Raw genomic sequence first — 22,173 nt, 5'->3', positions numbered from 1 at the left:
GCTCCAGAGGTTCATTAATCAGACATGGGATTGGTCCAGAGGTTCATCAGACATGGGAATGGGATTGGTCCAGAGTTTCATTAATCAGACATGGGATTGGTCCAGAGGTTTATTAATCAGACATGGGATTGGTCTAGTGTTGTCTAGGGGTGGGACGATACATCGATCCAGATCGATACATCGATGTAATTATCAACGATCGAATCGGATCGATGCAATGTAATAAGATCGATTCATATCGATACTCTTATTTTGAAAATCCTGTGGCGAGTCTCATATCCGCCCAAGAACAACAGCAGTAGCTCTGTGTGTGTAGACGTTACAGCATAGCATTCTCCCTTTCTGTGTGTGTGTGTGCGCGCGTCTTTGGAAAGACCAGATGAGGTCAGAGGAGTTTGATGTTTAAATGTTATTTAAACATAAACAATATAATACATAATAAATGTAGGCCTATACATGATCATGCAACATCAACAAATTGTTGTAGGAACGGTTTGGGAGAGGGAGGTAGGGAGGGGTTTTAGGTTGTGAGTTTTGAGTTCCAAAAAATGGAGCTTAAAGTTTAAAGCTCAATATATCAAAACGTGGCACTTTACAGTGAACAGGAGGTCTATTTGTATTAAAAACAATAGATTGATTTTCCTTTAAATGTCTGGAAGAGCTCAAAAATACAAATGTCAAATGATATTTTCGTTACCGTTTTTTAGTTGATCTAAATGTTACTGATTGTGTTAAATGGGCATATGATATCATCTCATATCGATTGCAGGCACCTGAATCTAATCGAATCGTATTGTATCGTGAGAGACTTTGGTGATATCGGCAAATATTGTATCGTTGTCCAAAGAATCGATATCGTATCGTATCATGATGAAACTGGTGATTCCCACCCCTAGTGTTGTCACGATCAGGGAACAAACTTAACTTTTTGACTTACCAGCCATTTGGCTAGTAGATTTTAAAAACTACCAGCCGGGCAGATTTTTTACCAGCCAAAAATTATAAATAGCTTTTTAGTATACCCCCTCCCATTTCCCTTTCCTCAGTCCACACTGTCTGCTGTTCACTATGGCTCTGCCTCGTCTGATCAGGATTAGCTTGTTAGCTTACGTTAACGTTGTAGTGATTGGTACATAAACGTTAATTTCGGGCGATGTGGGCATAAAGGAATGGCGACGGTGCAAAGCATGTAGATGCATTTGACTCATTGTGAGAAGAAAAAAAACACCACAGACTTATTTTGAGTCTGTAGGCGCACTGCTGTGTTAACGCTGCTGTGTTTAACGCTGCTCTGTTTTCAAGAAACACGGAGTGGGCGGATATCATATGACTTGCGGAGTTGCTACAGGTTTTTCAAAATAAGAGTATCATATGAACCGAACGTTGCTGCTAGCTGCCGGAGCCCAGATATTATGACTGGAGCTGCGCTTGAAATGAGACCCGCACAGGATTTTCAAAATAAGAGTATCGATATGAACAACACGCCAGATGGCGGGCAGACCTATTATTTTTAGTCGCCAGACGTTAAATCTACAGGCCATTGGCAAATGCCGTGTGGTTATTTTGTTCCCTGGTCACGATACTGGAATTTCGAACTTCGATATGATACCTTGAAAAGTATCGATATTCGATACCATTTTCGATACCACAGGGGAAAAGATTCAATCTTAAAATGTAAAAAATAAATAAGATAAATATATATATATTTTTTAAATAAATGTTGCTTTTGTTGCTGGTTGATTCTCCTCAGCTTCTCTCTGGTACTATAAGAGAAGATAAATATAACACTTTTAAAACCCTTTGTTTAGCTTTAGATCACACATTTAAAAATAACTAAATGATATAATCTTAGAAATGAAAGTTAATAGTACTGCGTGTAACAGATTGATTGATTGCAAATTGTATTAACGGATTGCAGAATGGGTACAGTACAGCTCAATACACACAATTGTTAAGGGGATGCAGACCAGGGCCCTATTCCCCGTACCTGGCTAACTGAGTTAGCCGGATAATTTTCAGGATAGCTTGACTTAAGCCAGACCTTTCCGTTCCCCGAAGTCGGATTTTCTAAATCGCTATGGTAACAGATCAGAAAGTTTGAACCTGGTCCGGAGCAGGGTTAAGTTCAGTTAGCTGGATGAACCATGGCCACACCCTTGCAAAGAAGTGCCAGCTCGCTTCCTGAAATAATTATCACAGTGTAGATCTGCATTATACCATTCTAAATTTTGTTTTTGTGCTTCGTTTTCCTAGAGGGGTCTTTTGAAATGTATAATAATAGAACTAAATGCTGATAATAAATCATATTCAGCCTATAGATTTACTTTGTCCTAAATAAAATAATGCGCGTCATATACGGCGCTCGGAGTCGCGATACACGCTGCATGTGGTTATTTTAATAACGGCGCATTGCAAATGTGAATCCCGCGGGGATATTTTTAATGAATGAAACCTATCGGCTGTTTGGCTCTGATTAGTTTCATATATTCTCCGCTGTAGATTTGCTTAACGGAGCGCCCGGATTGTGTTTCATTCAAGCATAAAATTGAAGTGTCTATGCGTGGATTGTGGTCTTTGTGGATTATGAATTACGAGGAATCTGAGGATTGTTGAATTGTATCATCACTCACACGTTATTGTGATATTGTAACTGGGATTAAAATGTCTGAGATGCGCTGTTTGACGGATTTGAGCAATTGAATGAGCCGTTGACGTCACATTAATGCATTTGAGAATAAAGAGATAAAACTTCATTCAAAAAAAAATATTAGAAACACGGGTCTCTTGTCCATTAATGGATATATAATGGATATATTTTGTCTGGCACTGTGGTGTAATGTTTAGTGCTCATTCCTGTCAAGCGGACGACCCGAGTTCGAAACCCCTCGTTTCTAATATTATCTTTTTTGGAATATAATATTAATGACTATAGTAGCCTAGTTTTAAGTTAAAATATTATAAATCTATCCATGCATTGAGGATGTCATTCTTTATATAGCTCTCAAAGTGCACCAAATTGAAGCATTTACATCGCAAAAAAATTAGAAAAAGGGGGGATTCGAACACGGGTCGTCCGTGTGAGAGGTATAAGGACTAACCATTACACCACGGTGCCAGATAAATAAAATATCCATTATATATCCATTAATGGACAAGAGAGCCGTACGTCGGCCGTCTAATGAAGTTAGATTCACTGTTATCTGATGATGAACATGCGTCACTGGTATAAACCAAAGGTTAATCAATTCAATGCATATGGATTATGTCCGAAACAGATTAAAACCTGATTAATAGTGAAACTGTATAGCCGGCTCCAAGCCTCTCTGTTATTTCGGGGGTCGCGCCTTGAAAATTGTATTTATATATAAAGTACATGTTACCTAAGCCGAGCGCATACAGTGCAGATATCCTCATAAGCATCTATTAATTCTTATCAATTAGATACTCTTTGGGCTTGTTTGTATCTACTTATTCTGAAAGAGTTTAACAAATTATTTTTGCTAGCAAGATCTCATTTGATTATTCATTCCATAAACCTACTGCCAGCAGGTACGTTTAAAGAAATATAATCTGATTGATTGGGGTAATGAGGGACTTAAAATTAGCCTATAGATTATGCATTTAACTTGTCTGCGAGGCTATTGAGCCGTACTGCATTGTACCCATTCTGCAATCTGTTAATAAAGTTTTAAATCAATCAATCAATCAATGCCGTTAGAAAATCAGGATTTCTGCGATCGACACCTGCTGTCTTTTCTGCTGAGGAGATTATCCTGAGTCTCAAGTCTGGTTCGAATGAACGAGACTGAATCAGCGTTCGAGGAACAGGAAAATCCCGGATTCAAACATCGGGTTAATTGAATCTGGATAATGGGACTTTTGATCGACTTAGTTGAACCAGGTACGGGGAATAGGGCCCAGAGAAAGACTTTTGTCTTGTTTACATCAGGGTCCCCCATTTTCAATTCATCATAATATATGTTTTTCTTTTTCTTTTTTTTTTTATCAAATTTTATTTATTACCTTTTTTCAACTGCAAAGTAAAACTGTCAACATGTTTTATCTAATAAAATAAAGTTCAGTCTGTTCATCTCACTTCAATCATTTGTATTGAAGAACATGGTATTTTGTCAAGCAGACGGATGTAAACACTGTAATCTGTGTTACATGTACCTGACAAACTTTGTATTACAGTTAGGGCTGGGCGATATGGCCAAAAACGTTATCGCGATAAAATTATAAAATTATTTTCATATAACTCGATATCGATAATTATCGTCGATATAATGTCTGTCAAGTTTAATTAACTTATTATGCCCGGCGCCGATGGACGGGCTATTAATAGACTTGTTTTGCTGCTGTGAATGTCTCGAGAGTCGAGTTGATGTCGTCATCAGTCCGCGCACGTTAGCAGTTAGCCAAAGCAAGCGGAGTATCTCATGACAATGTACTAAAAATGAACAATGCAACTTCCTTATACAAATTCATCCTCCAGTCCACTGAGCTGTACTGTATTGTACCCATTCTGCAATCTGCCAATAAAGTTCTCAATCAATCAATCAGACAAATGCATAGAAAAGCTCCCACCATAACCATATAACAAAAAATTATATTGTTTATGAAAATGTTTTAGCCCTATGCTTGACTATTATTTTAGCCATGACAACAAATAAAATAATAATAATAAAATGAATAAATAAAATATTATGTGTTACAAATTGTGCTCACCGATATGAACATAGGCCTCTTTTACTTACTTAAAAAAAGGAAACATCAAGAAATATGTTTATGGTATTAATTCCACCATGCCATGGTGCACTATCTCTCTCTCTATGACTCTGCTCTCAACCAAAGCAATGCAACGGAACAATTTTGATTGACAGTCGATTCTGCCAATTACGTCACACCGCTTGCACCCGCCTCCTGCTGTTCTTACCACCAATCGGCAAGCACGTATTCGTTTTTTACTTCCGCTATGTCCGCCATTGATTTTGACGAGAGCTAACAACAAAGCTACTAACGTTAGCTCCCCGCGGCCGACGAGTAGATTACCAGCGCTCCGCAGGATGACTAAACGAGGCATAATGATTTTACTGCAACGAATGTTATAATAAAAGCCTTTCCATACATCTGTCTGATTGAAAACTTTATTAACAGACCGCAGAATGGGCACAACTCGGCACGGGCTGAGATATGAATGAGCAATGCTTGCTATCTATCTAGGTCGTCCTCGGACGTTGTTATGGTCCGGTAAATACGCTGATGCTATTGAACGTGTAACTATATAACGTTAATGCCACAAAACGAATGCCTTTGTTAATCATAAGTAGTAACTTTGATGCAGTAGCGTGTGTGTGGGGGCGGCGTTGTGCCTGCAGGTCGCTTGACTGAAACTTTTTTCAAAGTTTTAACGTGTGGGCCAGATTGACGCGACACAAATTGATGGATATTTATCGGCTACTGCCATCGGCACATTTGAGCTTATCAAGATGGCAGTCAACAAGGCACTTATTGGCCGATACCGATACCCGACCGATATATTGGTGCACCCCTAGTCCAGAGGTTCATTACTCAGACATGGGATTGGTCCAAAGGTTCATTAATCAGACATGGGATTGGTCCAGACTAGGTTCATTACTCAGACATGGGATTGGTTCAAGACCTGGGCCCTTATTTATCAACAATGCTTAGAAAGTGTTCTATTTTCGTTCTTAACACTTTGAGTGCCAGCCGACGAGATCTCGTTTTAATCGTTTTTTTTTTTTTTTATCGATTTGAATTCATATTTCATCAATCTAGTCTCACGTTAGTGCTGCAAACTCTCTCTGAGCTCCATTGGGAAAATACCGCCCCCTATCGTCTCTCCCTGTTGTACTGCACCCCATTGGATTAGACTGAATGAAACACATGGGGGGAGGGAAATCCAGCTTCCTCATTTTACTTCTCGGGCAAGCCACCCGAGAGGATCCAAGTCATTTCCGAGCCCCAAAACGTCGTGGAATACATATTTCCAGTATCCAGCGTTGGATCAATAAACACGATCAATATTTGGAATGGCAATCAGGAATTGGAATAATCTTTTTGGAGAACATCTGATTAGGGCTGCACGATTTTGGGAAATAATCTAATTGAAGTCTAAACTTCACAACACACAATCTAAAACCCCTTTACCTCCCTCTCCCAAACCGATCTTGTATCTCAATGGGACTTCCTGGTTAAACAAAATAAAATAAAAGTTTAAAAATTAGTTTTTTTTAATTTGCGATTTGATAATTGCATCATTCCAAATTTCGATTTAAAATCGATTAATCGTGCATCCCTACATCTGATCTGAGGTAAGGAATCTATTTTACCAGTCTTAGGATAATCAGAACTTTTTTCACAGAGATATCAGCGTGTGCCATATGTGTGCGTGTGTGTGCTGATCAGGAAATAAGTAGGGATGCTCGATATTGGCTTTTTTATCGATACCGATATTCCGATATTGTCCAACTCCAATTTCCGATACCGATACCGATACCGATATCAACCGATACCGATATATGCAGGGTTTCCCCCCCAAAAAACGGAATAATTTCAGGTAACTAATAATTTCACTGGATGCATTCAAAAGGCTTTCTAAATGTAAGCATTATCTGTGCAAAATATGATCATTAAAAAAGTAAAAATGAACATTTTAAACCAACATGCATACTTTTGACAATAAATAAAATAAGAATTGGTTCTTACTTGCTTGCCTGGGTAAATAAAGGTTAAATAAATGTTAAAAAAAAAAAAAAAAAAAAAAAAAAAAAAGATATTATTGTTTTTTTTTTTTTTTTACCAATACCGATATTTTCCGATATCACATTTTACTGCCGATATCGGCCGATAATATCGGTCGGCCGATAATATCGGACATCCCTAGAAATAAGAGATTTGATTTTTCAGCCCGCTTATATAGCGTGCATAAGTACACATATACTATCGATTATCTAGCGTTTATTTGAAAACGATTCATAAATAGGCCGAAAAATTTCAACGTTTTTTGTGTATTGCAGAATATTCCAGTAAAGGGCGTTTATCACAGAATCTTTATATTTTCCTGAAACTTTCAAAAAACTAGAGTTTTTCAAAATGGTATAAAACGGAAATGAACCGATTTAAAAATAAAAGAATATCCATTTCGACAATGTTGACTGCAAACAAGTCATTAATAAGCGACGGCCAGATTAGACACATAGGCCATAATTTAAGACATAGCAGGGCTCTACGCTAACCTTTTTCACTAGGGGCACAGGTGCTCCTAAATGAAAAAATGTAGGAGCACCCAAAAATATTTAGGAGCACAGTGAAAATATTTCAAGTAACAAAGTTTATTTTTTTTCTTTTTTTTTTAATAAATTTATATTTGTACTGTGCATGTGCAAACGGGAACGGGACACACATCTGTGCAATAGCACATACCACCAAAGTCACTGGCCCACTGTGTGCGTGTGTGTGTATCATCTGCGTGTGCAAACGGGATTGGGACACAGACATTTTAACTATTAATTAAGTGATTAATGCCTACTGTGGCAAAGTTGTAGCCAACAACTAGGCCTTATAAGAAAGGCAGTGACATTGAACAAAAAGGAGACACTGGCATTACCACCAGGGCCATCAGTAGAGGGGGGAGCTAGTGTTGCTCTTCTAGAAAAATAATCCTTTCAGGGTTGCCTATTGAAATACTGTACACCTCCAGTACAGAAACATTGTTTATGAGTTTGCGTGTCAGGTAGACCATTGATTGACAGTCGATTCTGCCAATTACGACGTCACACCGCTTGCACTCTGGCCGTCCGGCGCTGCAGCTGGACCCTATTGCCCACCTCTGCGGTTGATAACCCTAGCCAAGTTAGCTGTACACACATACACAGTGGGCCAGTTACTTTGGTGTAGGGGTGTAACAATGCATTGCAATGCATCGATCCTACTTTGCAATATTTACAAAACATGACATTGTTTTCAAACTCTAGCCATGGGAAAATGTTTAGCCAATTCACGTTAAATTTGTATGTCTTCCCTCCGGCTCCAGTGGGTGTAGCTTCGCTAGCTACAGTGGGTACATTGGGTGCTACTGTACAGTGGGGGTAGTAGTGGGTGTAGCCTCGCTAGCTTGGCCAACTTCGCTAGCATGCTGGCTAGCGTCAGTATCTTGGTTAACGTTAACTATCACCTCTGTAACATGAGCTGCGTCGCCTGACTATGGGGGTAGATTTCTATCAAAAATAAACAAACGCAAAAGTAGAATCCACAATCGTAAAAACTATCCACACACACACGCCTCAGAATCCACAATCTTAAAAACGATCCACACAAACACACCTCAATTTGTGTTTCATAAATCATAAAAACATGCTTGATTTGTTTATATTTACGTACGGAATTCTAAAAACAGCTTGATCTGCTTAGATTTACGTACGGAATTCTAAGGACACACTTGATCAACTTGGAGTTACATACGGAATTTTGAGACAAATATTTCGCTGTTTTCCCCGTGGGGATTCGTGTGTGACTCTTCTTCTTCTCAGAGGTCCATCAAAAATAAACAAACGCAGACGTAGAATCCATAATCGTAAAAATGATCCACACAAACACACCTCTCAATTTGTGTTTCATAAATCATAAAAACATGCTTGATTTGTTTATATTTACGCACGGAATTCTAAAAGTTACGGACAGAATTTTGAGACAAATATTCCACTGTTTTCCCCGGCGGGGATTCGTATGTGAAGCTTCTTCTTCTTCGGCGCTACCGAACACGGCCCGAGGTGTCTCTGGCTCATGAGCGCTACCAGTGGCCAAAATCGCACATTATCTTTAGCCATCATTAGGCATCAACATTTCATTATGAAAATGAATGCTCAAAGTATATATAGTACCATTTTGAAGATAACAAATAGGGCTTTCAAATGATATAAAATATCTATGATTATCATGATTATTATTATTAATATCTTTCATATTTGATACAGAAATTATTACAAAAATCTTGTCCGGGGCCACCACATTTCAACAAACTGCATTTTCAACCACTTTACTGACAAGCTAGCAGGAAACTTAGATGGTAAGGGATATAGACAATTATGTGGGCAATATAGAACAGCTGACAGATTAGAAATATAATTTATTGGGTTGTCACCAGCTTGGCTGGCCGTCTGCACTGATACAATTGGCTGTATCAGAGGGTGGGAGAAGCTGGCGGGGTGGGTCCGGGTCGTTGTAAACAGCGACTCCTACAGTTCGGTCGGGGCGCCTGCTAAGCGCGGATTGGACGTGAGGGGGATAGTGTGGTCCTCTTTCATATTTGATACAGAAATTATTACAAAAATCTTGTCCGGCCACCACATTTCAACAAACTGCATTCTGAATTAATTTAGCCTTGTAGTTTCTAATCCCATCGTTTATTAGTTATATTTGTATTGATTAAACATAAGTCAGTTACTGTACATGTCAAATATGCTAAGGTAATTAGCTTTAACTTATTGCTTATGGAGCAGTGTCCGCATTTATCCCAGATGAGTTGATGAACACTCACTGCAGATTTATTATCTAAGAAATACATACAGTATAATAATTGTAAAGTGTTTTTTGATGTTTTGGTGTAAATCTAATATAATATATAATCTATAAATGCTAAATGATCTGATAAAGTATACAGTATTCACATGAGGTGCTATAGGTTCCTAGTTGGAGGTCTGGTAGCAGTCCCTGGCCACTGTTGTGGAGTCTGATGGCCGCTGGTATGAAGGACTGGCCGAGGCGGTGAGTGTGGGGGGGGGGGGGGGGGGGGGGCTTCTCATCTTGACTAGCTCGTCACGGGGTGGGAGGGATTCTCCAGGATAGCAGCCAGCTTCCTTCTCATCCTCCTCTCTGTCTTTAGATTGGCAAGAGTATAGGGTTTTAGGATGAGGTGGTCATATAAGTTCCTTGGGGTACACCTGAACAATAAACTGGACTGGTCGGACAACACAGAGGCCCTCTACAGGAAGGGACAGAGCAGACTGTTCTTCCTGAGGAGACTCCGGTCCTTCAATGTTTGCAATAGACTGCTGCAGTCATTCTACCAGTCTGTAGTGGCCAGCGTCCTCTTCTATGCTGTGGGGGCTACATCAAATCGAGGGAATTTGAATACAGAAAATGATCACTAAAGTGCGATCTGTTGCAGCTGCAGTTTTCCCTAAAAATACCATATTTGGATAAGTTTGACAATTTCTCAAAACTGAAAATCATTCTTTTTAAAAGTCTTTAATATGTCTTTGGTAGCTTTTTCATTTGTTTATTGGACAAGTCCGGCAGAGAGGAAGGATGGGAGAGAGATATGGGGGAAGAAATTCAGCAAAGGTCAGGACGGCCACGTTGCACTGCAGCAGTTACATGGTGCACCACCCTGGCGCCCTGAAAATCATTATTTAATAAAACACAGAAAAGTTCAAGTTTGTTTATTATTTGTCATACAGACAGAATACCTTGCATGAAATGTTTCTTTCTGTTCTGCTCCTGAGAGTGTGCTAGACAATAACAGATACATAGAAAGTCAAGAGTCAAGTAAAACAAGTGTAAACAACAATTGTTCAGTATACCTCTATTTACAGTATGTACATCTGGTACAAAAATGGTGAGGTAGGATGCATGTTTTTATGATTTATGAAATACAGATTGAGTGGTGTGTGTGTGGATCGTTTTTACGATTGTGGATTCTAAAAGGATCACCAAGTTACTCTGGATAAAGAACCCCTTTACAGACAACATTGAGACAAAGCTTCCTGACACATCTCCATCCAAACTCTTGGAAGAACTCATTTAAATTTAAATCTCATCTGATACCACCTGGAGAGCTCGTTTCAGTGAAGTGCCCCTGGAAACAGTGTGGTGCTGAGTACCAAGTATCTCATGATGCAGCAGTTAAAAGGGGGCATGCATTGCTATTCCTTGCACTATTTGGGCAACTTTACACAATTCCTGTCAGTCTATGGAAGACATCTGTAAGGTTTATTTAAAAAATAAAATCAGTTTTATAGGCCAAGTCATATTCTTATTTTAACCTCCACTATATTTTTTTTTAATAGCGTTAGTGTTTTAAGGGAGCCTACTTGTAGAGCCTACTGTCCTGACTTATTTTTTTTCTTTTTAAGTTTTAAAGTTAAATGCATCAATCTGGTGCACTTTGAGAGCAAAATTAAATTCGATGAACGTTGTGCTCGAAACACAAAATCGACTAGAGACTACATTTGAGCCATCAAAGAAATTAAGCAAAAGTGGTTATCTGTGTTGAACTAGTTAATTTTTTAGAAAATTAAAATAGACTGGATTACTATTACGACTACTACCAATACTACTGATACATCCCTATTGTGAAACTTTATATTAAAAAAAAAAATCAAAATATTATATAAATATATATATAAAATTGACAGAAATCAGTCTCAAGACGGAACGCTTTAATGCCTGTAAATATAATATACGATGGGGAAAACATTAAACTCTGGTTACCTGATCAGCTTGTGATTTGTGTCTATGTGCACAAGGTACTTTGGACAGGGCACAGAGTATGTACACCTGATGACGCATCCCAACTGAGTCATTCTGGACAAAACCCCAACACTGTCCACACGGTACATGGATGCTCTGACTCTGTCCCATTGCAGACGGTGTCCCTGTGCCTGCAGACTCCCTTTCACAAGTCGATAGCCGACATGGGGCATCCTCGTCTTAATTTCTGTGACCATTGCATCCAGCTCTTCATCGGTACAGGTGGTGTACAATGCTCTGACTGATATGTTGTTGTCTTGCATCCTTCTGTAGAGGGTGGCATATGACATCCCCAACAAATTGGCGATGCAAGCCACAGGCAGCCCTATCTCAAGGAGATTAACCAAGCAATCCATGTCGACTACTACCCTCGGGCGTCCAGGTCCAGGTCCTCTTTCCAGGTGTATCTCTGGAGGTGGCAGTTGGTTTTGTCTGTCTCTGAATCATGTTGTGCAGCTCTGTCAAACATTCCATAAACCCCTCAGACATTTGAATGTGCTGTGATATGGCATCAATAAAAACCATTTCCTGACTGCACACAAACTCAAGATAGTCCATATCCAGTGGTGGGTGCTGGAGCACGTGTGAAAGGCGGTCTTGCAACCTCGCCATGATGTGCTGTTTTAACAATTCCTACTGAGAAAGGAAAAACCTGTGAGGGGACAATTCAACTTTGCTATATTTTACACTATATGTAAAGAAAATCTCCTTTTGTATTTACCTATATATAATCCCTTCTGCTTGAATGAGGGTAAGCTAATATTAATATGGCTCTCCAACAATAATTTACAATCTGATTAAGATAAAATAATCCTTTATTGATTCCCTTGGGGGAAATTCGGGTGTCAAAGCAACATGGGGGGGGGGGGGGGGTGGCATACAGGGTGGGGGATCCGGGGATGCATAGCTTCACAATACAAATACAATATAGTAATATAAAAAGTACAAACACAAGATAGTCCAGTGGTGAGACGTGAGAGTCCAGTGATATGAGTCTCTAGTGCAAAGAAACAAGATAGTCGGTATGGTGATGTGAGTCTCTAGTTCTCATACATATAAATAAAGTCATCCACCCCAAATATTTCCCTAAACGTGTATAAATTATTAATCTGAATCCATTTAGCCTTGTCGTTTTCTAATCCCATAGTTTATTTGTTCTATTTGTGTTGATTAAACAGTTACTGTACATGACACTGTACAGTACATGTCAAATATGCTAAGGTAATTAGCTTTAACGTATTGCATACAGTTATTGTGGGCTACACCTGCATGCTATTGATTGATTGAAAACGTTATTAACAGATTTTCAATTCATCATAACATGTGACCAGCTAGCTACACAATTAGCTAGCTGAAGCTACCAATGTAGGTATTCATATACCCTGTTTGCCCATCATATATTTACTGTACTTACCCATCCAGCTTGCTGGTTCCTGGCACCGTGCTCCATTACAGCATGGATTATATACCTGTATAGTGTATACCTGTATGCCGTGATAAGTATGTATCTTTATTATCCATTCGGATCCATTACAGATAATGTGCGATTTTGGCCACTGGTAGCGCTCATGAGCCAGAGACACCTCGGGCCATGTTCGGTAGCGCCGAAGAAGAAGAAGCTTCACACACGAATCCCCGCCGGGGAAAACAGTGGAATATTTGTCTCAAAATTCTGTCCGTAACTTTTAGAATTCCGTACGTAAATATAAACAAATCAAGCGTGTTTTTATGATTTATGAAACACAAATTGAGAGGTGTTTGTGTGGATAGTTTTTACGATTGTGGATTCTACTTCTGCGTTTGTTTATTTTTGATGGACCTCTAAGAAGAAGTGTCACACACTAATCCCCACGGGGAAAACAGCGAAATATTTGTCTCAAAATTCCGTATGTAACTCCAAGTTGATCAAGTGTGTCCTTAGAATTCCGTACGTAAATCTAAGCAGATCAAGCTGTTTTTAGAATTCCGTACGTAAATATAAACAAATCAAGCGTGTTTTTATGATTTATGAAACACAAATTGAGAGGTGTGTTTGTGTGGATCGTTTTTATGATTGTGGATTCTGAGGTGTGTGTGTGTGGATAGTTTTTACGATTGTGGATTCTACTTTTGCGTTTGTTTATTTTTGATAGAAATCTACCCCCATACCTGACTTCTCATTCTCCGGTATCTTTCGCGCAAAATAAAAATGAATGGGCTTCGACATGGGCTGTATTGTCTGACTCAGACAGACGCTGATCATTACTTTCAGTTTCCAGTCGCGTGACCACAGGAAACTCGACTGTGATTGGAACGTTTATGCGGCTGTGAACTGTGGGACTTGTAGTTTTTTTTACGATTCTCGCAGCAGAGAAAAAAAAGAACAAATGAGGCTGTAATCTGCACTCGCACGCCGTGCGAGTAATTGATTTTTCAGGTTCGCACACACATATTTTTAGGGGCATATGCGAGCAATATGGTCGCACTGTAGAGCCCTGCATAGTTTATGCGTTCACAAATATGAGAGCGCTATCATTGAAGTGGGTGGTGGCAATCAAGGGGGTAAATAGGAAAACACGGCTGGCACTCAACCTGTTAAGCACAGAATTTAGAATGTCTATGCACAGAAAAATCTGGATTTTTTTGCTCGTGCACGATTTTAAGTATTTGCATAAAGAACCGCCCGTAATTAACCATACGGTAATGAAACACCCCCATGAAATGTGGAAAAATTTACTAAACCGAGCGAACGCGTGGGAGAAATACGCGACAGGCTGACAGACGTGTACACGCTACACGGTGATGTCGGATATGATATCTATTAACTTCCTAAAGACCATTGCTGCCTGGGCAGTGCAAACACTAATAAAGACCGTTAACCACTGTTTGGCGTTGGTGTCATTAATAATAACCATGCTGGAATATGAATGGCCTTTTTCGTTTAGTTCTTTTAAAGTTCGATTACCCAGGGATTAAAGTTCTCCGTCAATTTAATTCCAAATCGCGACCGATTTTCCGTCAATTTTCTACCTGCATGGTTTAATATGATTTGTAGAGGCATACAATCTATTTTGATGTCGGTATTAGGTATAGCCTATATAAATTATATATGCATTCCTACATTATGCAACAGTAATTTGCGCATAACGCAGCATGGCACAGACATGTCACACGGAGCCCCGCGAAGCCTGCATACAGTAAACTAACTTGATCGTTAATATAACTGTTGTCCTTGTATCTTTACGCTTATGAAAACATTTAATAATATTTATAGGCTATAGGCCCTCGTTTGGCCATAATAGCCTATTCTCAAATGGCTAAATCTCCTCGCTGACGGACCCATGTATAGCCTATATCATATTCCTATGTCTCCAAGGAATCGTGGGGCTCGGGGAAGAAAGGGAACCCCTGCAGCCTATCCTCTATAATGTTATAGGCTATTTTACAGTAGTCTATTTATGATTTGTTTCCATAGCCGGTCTCAGTTATGCTGTGGCTGAGATGGGTCGGGATTAATGAAGCTGATAGGAGACTGCTTCTCAGCTATACGAATTAAAGCCACGATTGAAAAGAATGTACTTCCTTCTTGACAATAGCATATAACACTGCCATGTAGCCTACGCCATGTATAGCCTGCCTATGTGATCAATAAAAAACGCAAACTTGAATTCCATCATCATATTTATATGTTGTGTCTGTCCACTATGTTTGTTACTTTGTTATCCCCCCCCCCTATGTAAAGCGACCTTGGGTCTCTTGAAATGCGCTATATAAAATGAAGCTATTATTATTATTATTATTATTATTATTATTATTATTATTATTATTATTATCACGTCTGTGCGGGAGCTCACAAATAGACTGTGTTAGTCTCAGTGAAGTTTCAACGGAGGTCATCTATTCTAACCAACAAATTGAAGTAGAAAGCATTTCGTTGTGACCAATCTTATTTGGAAACATGACACACAAAATAATAGTATTTAGCTTTTTATTTTAAACTATTTAATCGCGTTTGGAGGTGGGTGTTCTGCGTCTGCCGTGCCAAACAAGCAAGCCAACCTCTTGTTCTCGCGTGAGCCCGTTATAATTACACTACTTAATGCACGGAAGCTTAATTCCGCGTTGCAGTATTCATATTCTACCGCTGGGCGCCAGGTACACAAGTCAAGTCAAGTCAAGAGTTTTAATTGTCACGGCATACAGGTATACAATGAAATGCGGGTGGTCTTGCCCGCAACGATGTGCAATACAGTGGTACAACATATAATAGAATCAAAAAATGAAAAAACAACATTGTGCAGTAAACAGGTAACATGGAGTGACATCTCGGTATCTGTACATAGTTATTTACAGAGCATATGGGACATTCTAGTTAGCTTTGGTAGTGCAATACACTGTTCCTGTTATTCTAATTTAAAGTGTCCTTTCCTTTGGTCATAAGTGTGCGTGTGTGCGACATGAGTGTGTGCCCGCTCATGTTAAAGTGTTAAGTGGCTGCTCGTGTGTGAGCGTGCACAGCGTGCGTGTCGTGTGTGTGTTCATGTGTGCTTGTGTGTGGATAGTTCAATGTTCTGAGCACTCAATGTTCATTGTTCATGGCTCTGATGGCCTGGGGGAAGAAGCTGAGCCGCTCTGTCCTAGTAGCTGGGGTTCGCAGGCGTCTGCCTGACCTCAGCAGCTGAAACAGGCTGTTATTGGGGTGGTGAGGGTCTTTCATTATCCTGCAGGCTCTGGATTTGCACCTCTTGTTGTATAGAACCTGCAGGGGGGTAGTGCAATACCCGTGGTACGCTCGGCTGAGCGCACCACTCTCTGTAGGGCCTTCTTGTCCTGTGCCGTGCTGTTTCCATACCAGGCAGTGATGTTTCCGGTCAGGATGCTCTCTACAGCTCCTGAGTAGAAGGACTGGAGTATCTTCCCCGATACTCTGAACTTCCTTAACTGTCTCAGGTGGTAGAGGCGCTGTTTCGCCTTCTTTACTACTGTGTCTGTGTGTTGACCATGTCAGGTCCTCTGAGATGTGGACCCCCAGGTACTTAAAGCTGCTCACCCTGTCCACGGTAGCCCCGTTAATCATCAGTGGTGTCTGGTGTGTGCGTCTCCTGCTGTCCTCTCCTATAATCCACGATCAGCTCCTTGGTTTTACCAATGTTCAGGAGCAGGCTGTTGTCCTGGCACCAGCGTTCCAGTACCTCAACCTCCTCCCGGTAGGCCTTCTCGTCGTTGTCCGAGATCAGCCCCACCACCACCGTGTCGTCTGCGAACTTCACTATGGAGTTGGAGCTGAACTTGGCCACACAGTCGTGTGTGTAGAGTGAGTACAGCAGGGGGCTTAGAACACAGCCCTGGGGGGACCCGATGCTCAGGGTGATGGTGTTGGAGGTCTGACCCCCCACCCTGACCGCCTGGGGTCTTTCACTCAGAAAGTCCAGTACCCAGGCGCTCAGGGCGGAGCTCAGACCCAGCTCGATCAGCTTGTCCACCAGTCTGGTGGGGACTATGGTGTTGAACGCTGAGCTGTAGTCAATGAACAACAGTCTCACATAGCCCCCCTTCTGACGGTCAAGGTGGGAGAGGGTGCTGTGCAGTACCTGGGAGACCGCGTCGTCAGTGGACCTGTTTGTCCTGTATGCAAATTGCACGTGGTCAGAGCTGTGCGTATATATACGCACAAAGCCAAGCACACGTTCAAATTGATAAGTCCCACACTTTGCTTAATGATAGTGCGCACGGGTTACGCACATATCTGTGCGTACGCAGTTCTACGCACCATTGATAAATGCGGGCCCTGGTCTGAAGCTGGAGTGACTTGCCCTGCCGAATATATATGTTCCAATTGTCAAATTTTGGGATGAAAATGTATTGTTTTGATGCACTGATTAATCGATAAAATAGCTGTTGAATGAATGACATATTTCCCCCGTTCTAATGACATACAACAAGGGTAAGCTAGGCTAGCGATTTGGCTAGTTGTTTTGACATCAAAATGAGAACATATTTTATTTACATTATTGAAATTGACATTCCTGATATTTAAGCAGTTGATTGTTATTCCACAGACATTGTTATTCCACAGACAATTGTAGGTGCTTCACATGTGACAGCTTCATCAATGACATGAAGGATGTGGTGTTGAGTTGTCAGTGAGGACATGGCATGGTGTTGAGTTGTCAGTGAGGACATGTGGTGTTGAGTTGTCAGTGAGAACATGTGGTGTTGAGTTGTCAGTCAGTGAGGACATGTGGTGTTGAGTTGTCAGTGAGGACATGTGGTGTTGAGTTGTCAGTGGGGATGATTGCCTTCTTCCTAAACTCTGATCTCTTTGATGCGTTTCCTGTTGTGCAGGAAAATGATGAGCGGAAGCCGCTGATCCCTCACCCCACAGAAAACAAGCCTCTGAACGGCACCGAATGGAGTGCCGTCAGCACGCCCTCCGGCTCGGCGCGTACAGACGAACAGGCCCTGCTCACCTCCATCCTCACCAAGACGGCCATGTAAGACTCCGACTTTACTACTATACCAAGACCACCATGTAAGACTCTGACACTACTATACCAAGACCACCATGTAAGACTCTGACACTACTATACCAAGACCACCATGTAAGACTCTGACCTTACTACTATACCAAGACCACCATGTAAGACTGACCTTACTACTATACCAAGACCACCATGTAAGACTCTGACCTTACTACTATACCAAGACCACCATGTAAGACTGACCTTACTACTATACCAAGACCACCATGTATGACTCTGACCGTACTACTATACCAAGACCACCATGTATGAATCTGACCTTACTACTATACCAAGACCACCATGTAAGACTCTGACCTTACTACTATACCAAGACCACCATGTAAGACTCTGACCTTACTACTATACCAAGACCACCATGTAAGACTGACCTTACTACTATACCAAGACCACCATGTAAGACTCTGACCTTACTACTATACCAAGACCACCATGTAAGACTGACCTTACTACTATACCAAGACCACCATGTATGACTCTGACCGTACTACTATACCAAGACCACCATGTATGAATCTGACCTTACTACTATACCAAGACCACCATGTAAGACTGACCTTACTACTATACCAAGACCACCATGTATGACTCTGACCTTACTACTATACCAAGACCACCATGTATGAATCTGACCTTACTACTATACCAAGACCACCATGTAAGACTGACCTTACTACTATACCAAGACCACCATGTATGACTCTGACCTTACTACTATACCAAGACCACCATGTATGAATCTGACCTTACTACTATACCAAGACCACCATGTATGACTCTGACCTTACTACTATACCAAGACCACCATGTATGACTCTGACCTTACTACTATACCAAGACCACCATGTAAGACTGACCTTACTACTATACCAAGACCACCATGTAAGACTCTGACCTTACTACTATACCAAGACCACCATGTAAGACTGACCTTACTACTATACCAAGACCACCATGTATGACTCTGACCTTACTACTATACCAAGACCACCATGTATGAATCTGACCTTACTACTATACCAAGACCACCATGTAAGACTCTGACCTTACTACTATACCAAGTACAACATGATGTGTTGTGTGTTCAGGAATATCATCGATGTGTCTGCAGCAGACTCCCAGGGTATGGAGCAGCATGAATACATGGACAAGGCTCGGCAGTACAGGTCTGTTGTTAGCTCTCTTTCTGTAAAAACAATCAGTTAATCAGACACCTGCTTTTTAACAGATAGTGGTGCTTCATCCCTCATGGATTCTACATCTTTAAAGGAACACGTCAACATTATAGGAAATGTTCTTGAATACTAAAGGTTCAGTTATTATTTGAATACAAATAATCAGTTATTCATTTAAATCATAAAGAAACAGTTGTGTACTTGAATGCTAAAGGTTCAGTTATGTATTTGAATACTAAAGAATCAAATGTATTTGAATACGAAAGAATCAGTTATATATTTGAATAGTAAAGAATCAGTTGTTGGAGACATACAGAACGTGTTGTTGTGTGTTTCAGTACTAAGCTGGCGGTGTTGAGTACCAGCGTTGCCCAGAGGAAAGCTCAGCCCCTCCCCTCCCTGACCAGCCAGCCACACCAAGTACTCGCTAACGACCTGGTGCCATATTCAGATATTCAGCAGGTAAATACAGCACCAAGTATACACACTTACTCATTCAGGGCAGAGGCCTTTCCCCATCCTGTTCTAGCCAGGCCAGGTTTCCATTACATATTTTCACTGTGCGTCACCTTGTTTGTAGAGCTATATCTATATTCTATATTATAGCTATGGATACAATACTATGGTCATTTGACAGTAACTATCTTCTGTCCAAGATGCAAAAAAGAATAAATTTTTTCATGAATACGTTGGCACGTTATGCCATGGTGAATATAAGTATAATTTCGGAATGATCCGGGCTAATTCCTGGGAGGCTGGCTATAGGCCGCAACGTGAATTCTACTAAAAGCATTGGCGTTTCGTCCCTGGACACGCTACTATTTCCAAATCAAATGTATATAATAGGTATTATGTTTCATCATGAATGCATGAAAGGGGGGGGGGTCGTTTCTGATGCTTTGATTGCCAGTAACGGCATTCGTTATTACCACAACACACGTCCATTAGCTGGATCGGTATGATAACATTGTTGGATCAAGCTGAAATTGACATCATATAGTCCTTACCTGTGGTCAGGGGTATTCCAAAAAGAATATTCCAATTGTTTGATCGCCATCTGGTCCATCTGATGTCCATCTGGTCCAAGACATAATCCAGCACAACATATCCATCGATTGTCCTGAAAACGATTCAATGCGATCGAGTGAACCCCTAGACTTCCCTGTACTAGAAAACTGCCCCCCCGAGTGGTTTAAACGTAACACCCGGTCTGGAACAGGGTTTACTGCACTCTCGATACTGCCTACTAGCAGGATCTGGCCGGTACTGCACCCTCGGTGTCCCAGTAGCCTGTAGCTGTTCCGCAACCGTTGCTATTTCCGGGGTAGGCCTGATTGGCCCCGACAGGCACGTGACCCGCCGCGGCCACGCCCCGCGGCAGTCCCAGCGGCAAGCGCGCTACTGCTGGAGTTCGCTTCGCCTTTCACATCGCTGCCGGTGGCGAAAGCAGGATGAGAGGCGAGAGCGTAGATTTCGCTGTGTATCATTTAATCATTTAACATTTGAAAGGCATACATTGTTGTCATACAGAAGTACAGAATACTTTTATCAAAAATGCTTCTTACTGTTACACTGTTAGAGACTGTGCTACTGCTAGACAAATGAATGACTAATTCGGTCAGAAATAACGTAACTAATAACGTTAGTAAGCACTGCTTATATGCTTATTATGTCTGCGGGGTACAGTAAACGTTTCTCCCGGTACATTCTGAAGAGCACACCGCTGTATGTTGGAGAACCAGCGGTCTTCCGAAGTTCCGCTCCTCCTCACTCGAGTGAGACTAAAGCCGTGCACAGCTCAGCCCTGTGAGACGCGAGCAGGAAGGAGCTGGGAGTCTTTCCAATCGGAATATGTTGTTTCTTTACACATATGTTGGATTATGAATGTCTTTATAGCTACAAATGAATGACTAATTCGGTCAGAAAGCAGTAACACAACAGTTGCAATGTTGTGTTACTGCTGTTCTCGGCATAAGCCCCAATAAGACCGTCACCAGAGCTCAGCGATGCCGCTCGCGTGAGCATATTCTCCCCGCTATTTCATTTCATACAACAATGTATGCCTTTCAAATGTTAAATGATAAATGATTGCATGACTGCCGACTGCGGCGCGACGCTGTACATATGTCTCTATACTATTTTATTTCATACAACAATGTATGCCTTTCAAATGTTAAATGATAAATGATTGCATGACTGCCGACTGCGGCGCGATTATTATGACTGATGACTGTGATGTGAAAGGCGCCGCGAACTCCTTCCTAATGTCTGCGGGCGGCGTTGAAGGCGGAAAGCGCCTGTGAACCACAGCAGCCTCGTTGCCGCGTCCTGAGGCTGCCGCGGGGCGTGGCCGCGGCGGGTCACGTGCCTGTCGGGGCCAATCAGGCCTACCCCGGAAATAGCAACGGTTGCGGAACAGCTACAGGCGTCCCAGTATGCCTTTTAGCGGCAACATACGGGTCCGTGACATCTTTTTTTATTTTTTTTTTATCTTAATCTTATCTTTTTTGTATTTTATTTTTAAATTTTTTAAACAAACGCATAAACAAACATGACAACACACGATAAGATATACAAGCATTAGTTGACAGTGCACATTAAATAGGTCCGTGACATTAAATAGAATATAGAAAAGCTAAAACGATCCAAAAACGTATATATATATATACGTTAATGGCCCTTAACACTTTGATTGCCTAAGGCTAAATTCATGATATACCATCCCTTGCCAGCTCTATTTGTCTATGGAGAAGTTCCCCTTCTTTGCAGGGCTATAACTTTTTAAATTCTATTGCTAAATTGCCATTATTAGGGCCCATTCAATGTCCTATATGTATTGTTCAGAGTGTATGAACGTTAAACTTTTTCATTCACATATTCATACTAAAATATGATCTAAAGTATAAGTATGTTTTCATCTCTTT

General features: G+C 40.9%; 1 protein-coding gene across 1 annotated transcript in view; it reads left to right on the top strand.

Annotated features, from left to right (window-relative positions):
• The window catches only part of lamtor1 (late endosomal/lysosomal adaptor, MAPK and MTOR activator 1), a 60,197-nt gene that overhangs the window by 25,777 nt on the left and 12,247 nt on the right, over nucleotides 1-22,173 (top strand). Inside the window, exons 2-4 of the mRNA XM_084334494.1 lie at nucleotides 17,878-18,026; nucleotides 19,163-19,240; nucleotides 19,588-19,711. Coding sequence (XP_084190620.1) covers nucleotides 17,878-18,026; nucleotides 19,163-19,240; nucleotides 19,588-19,711 — 351 coding nt within the window. The remainder of the gene's footprint in view (nucleotides 1-17,877; nucleotides 18,027-19,162; nucleotides 19,241-19,587; nucleotides 19,712-22,173) is intronic.

Source organism: Notolepis coatsorum (genome assembly GCF_963971535.1).
Source record: "Notolepis coatsorum genome assembly, chromosome: 1".
Lineage (NCBI taxonomy): Eukaryota > Metazoa > Chordata > Actinopteri > Aulopiformes > Paralepididae > Notolepis > Notolepis coatsorum.
Note: the sequence above shows the minus strand (reverse complement) of the source record. Positions and strands in the feature narration are given on the sequence as shown.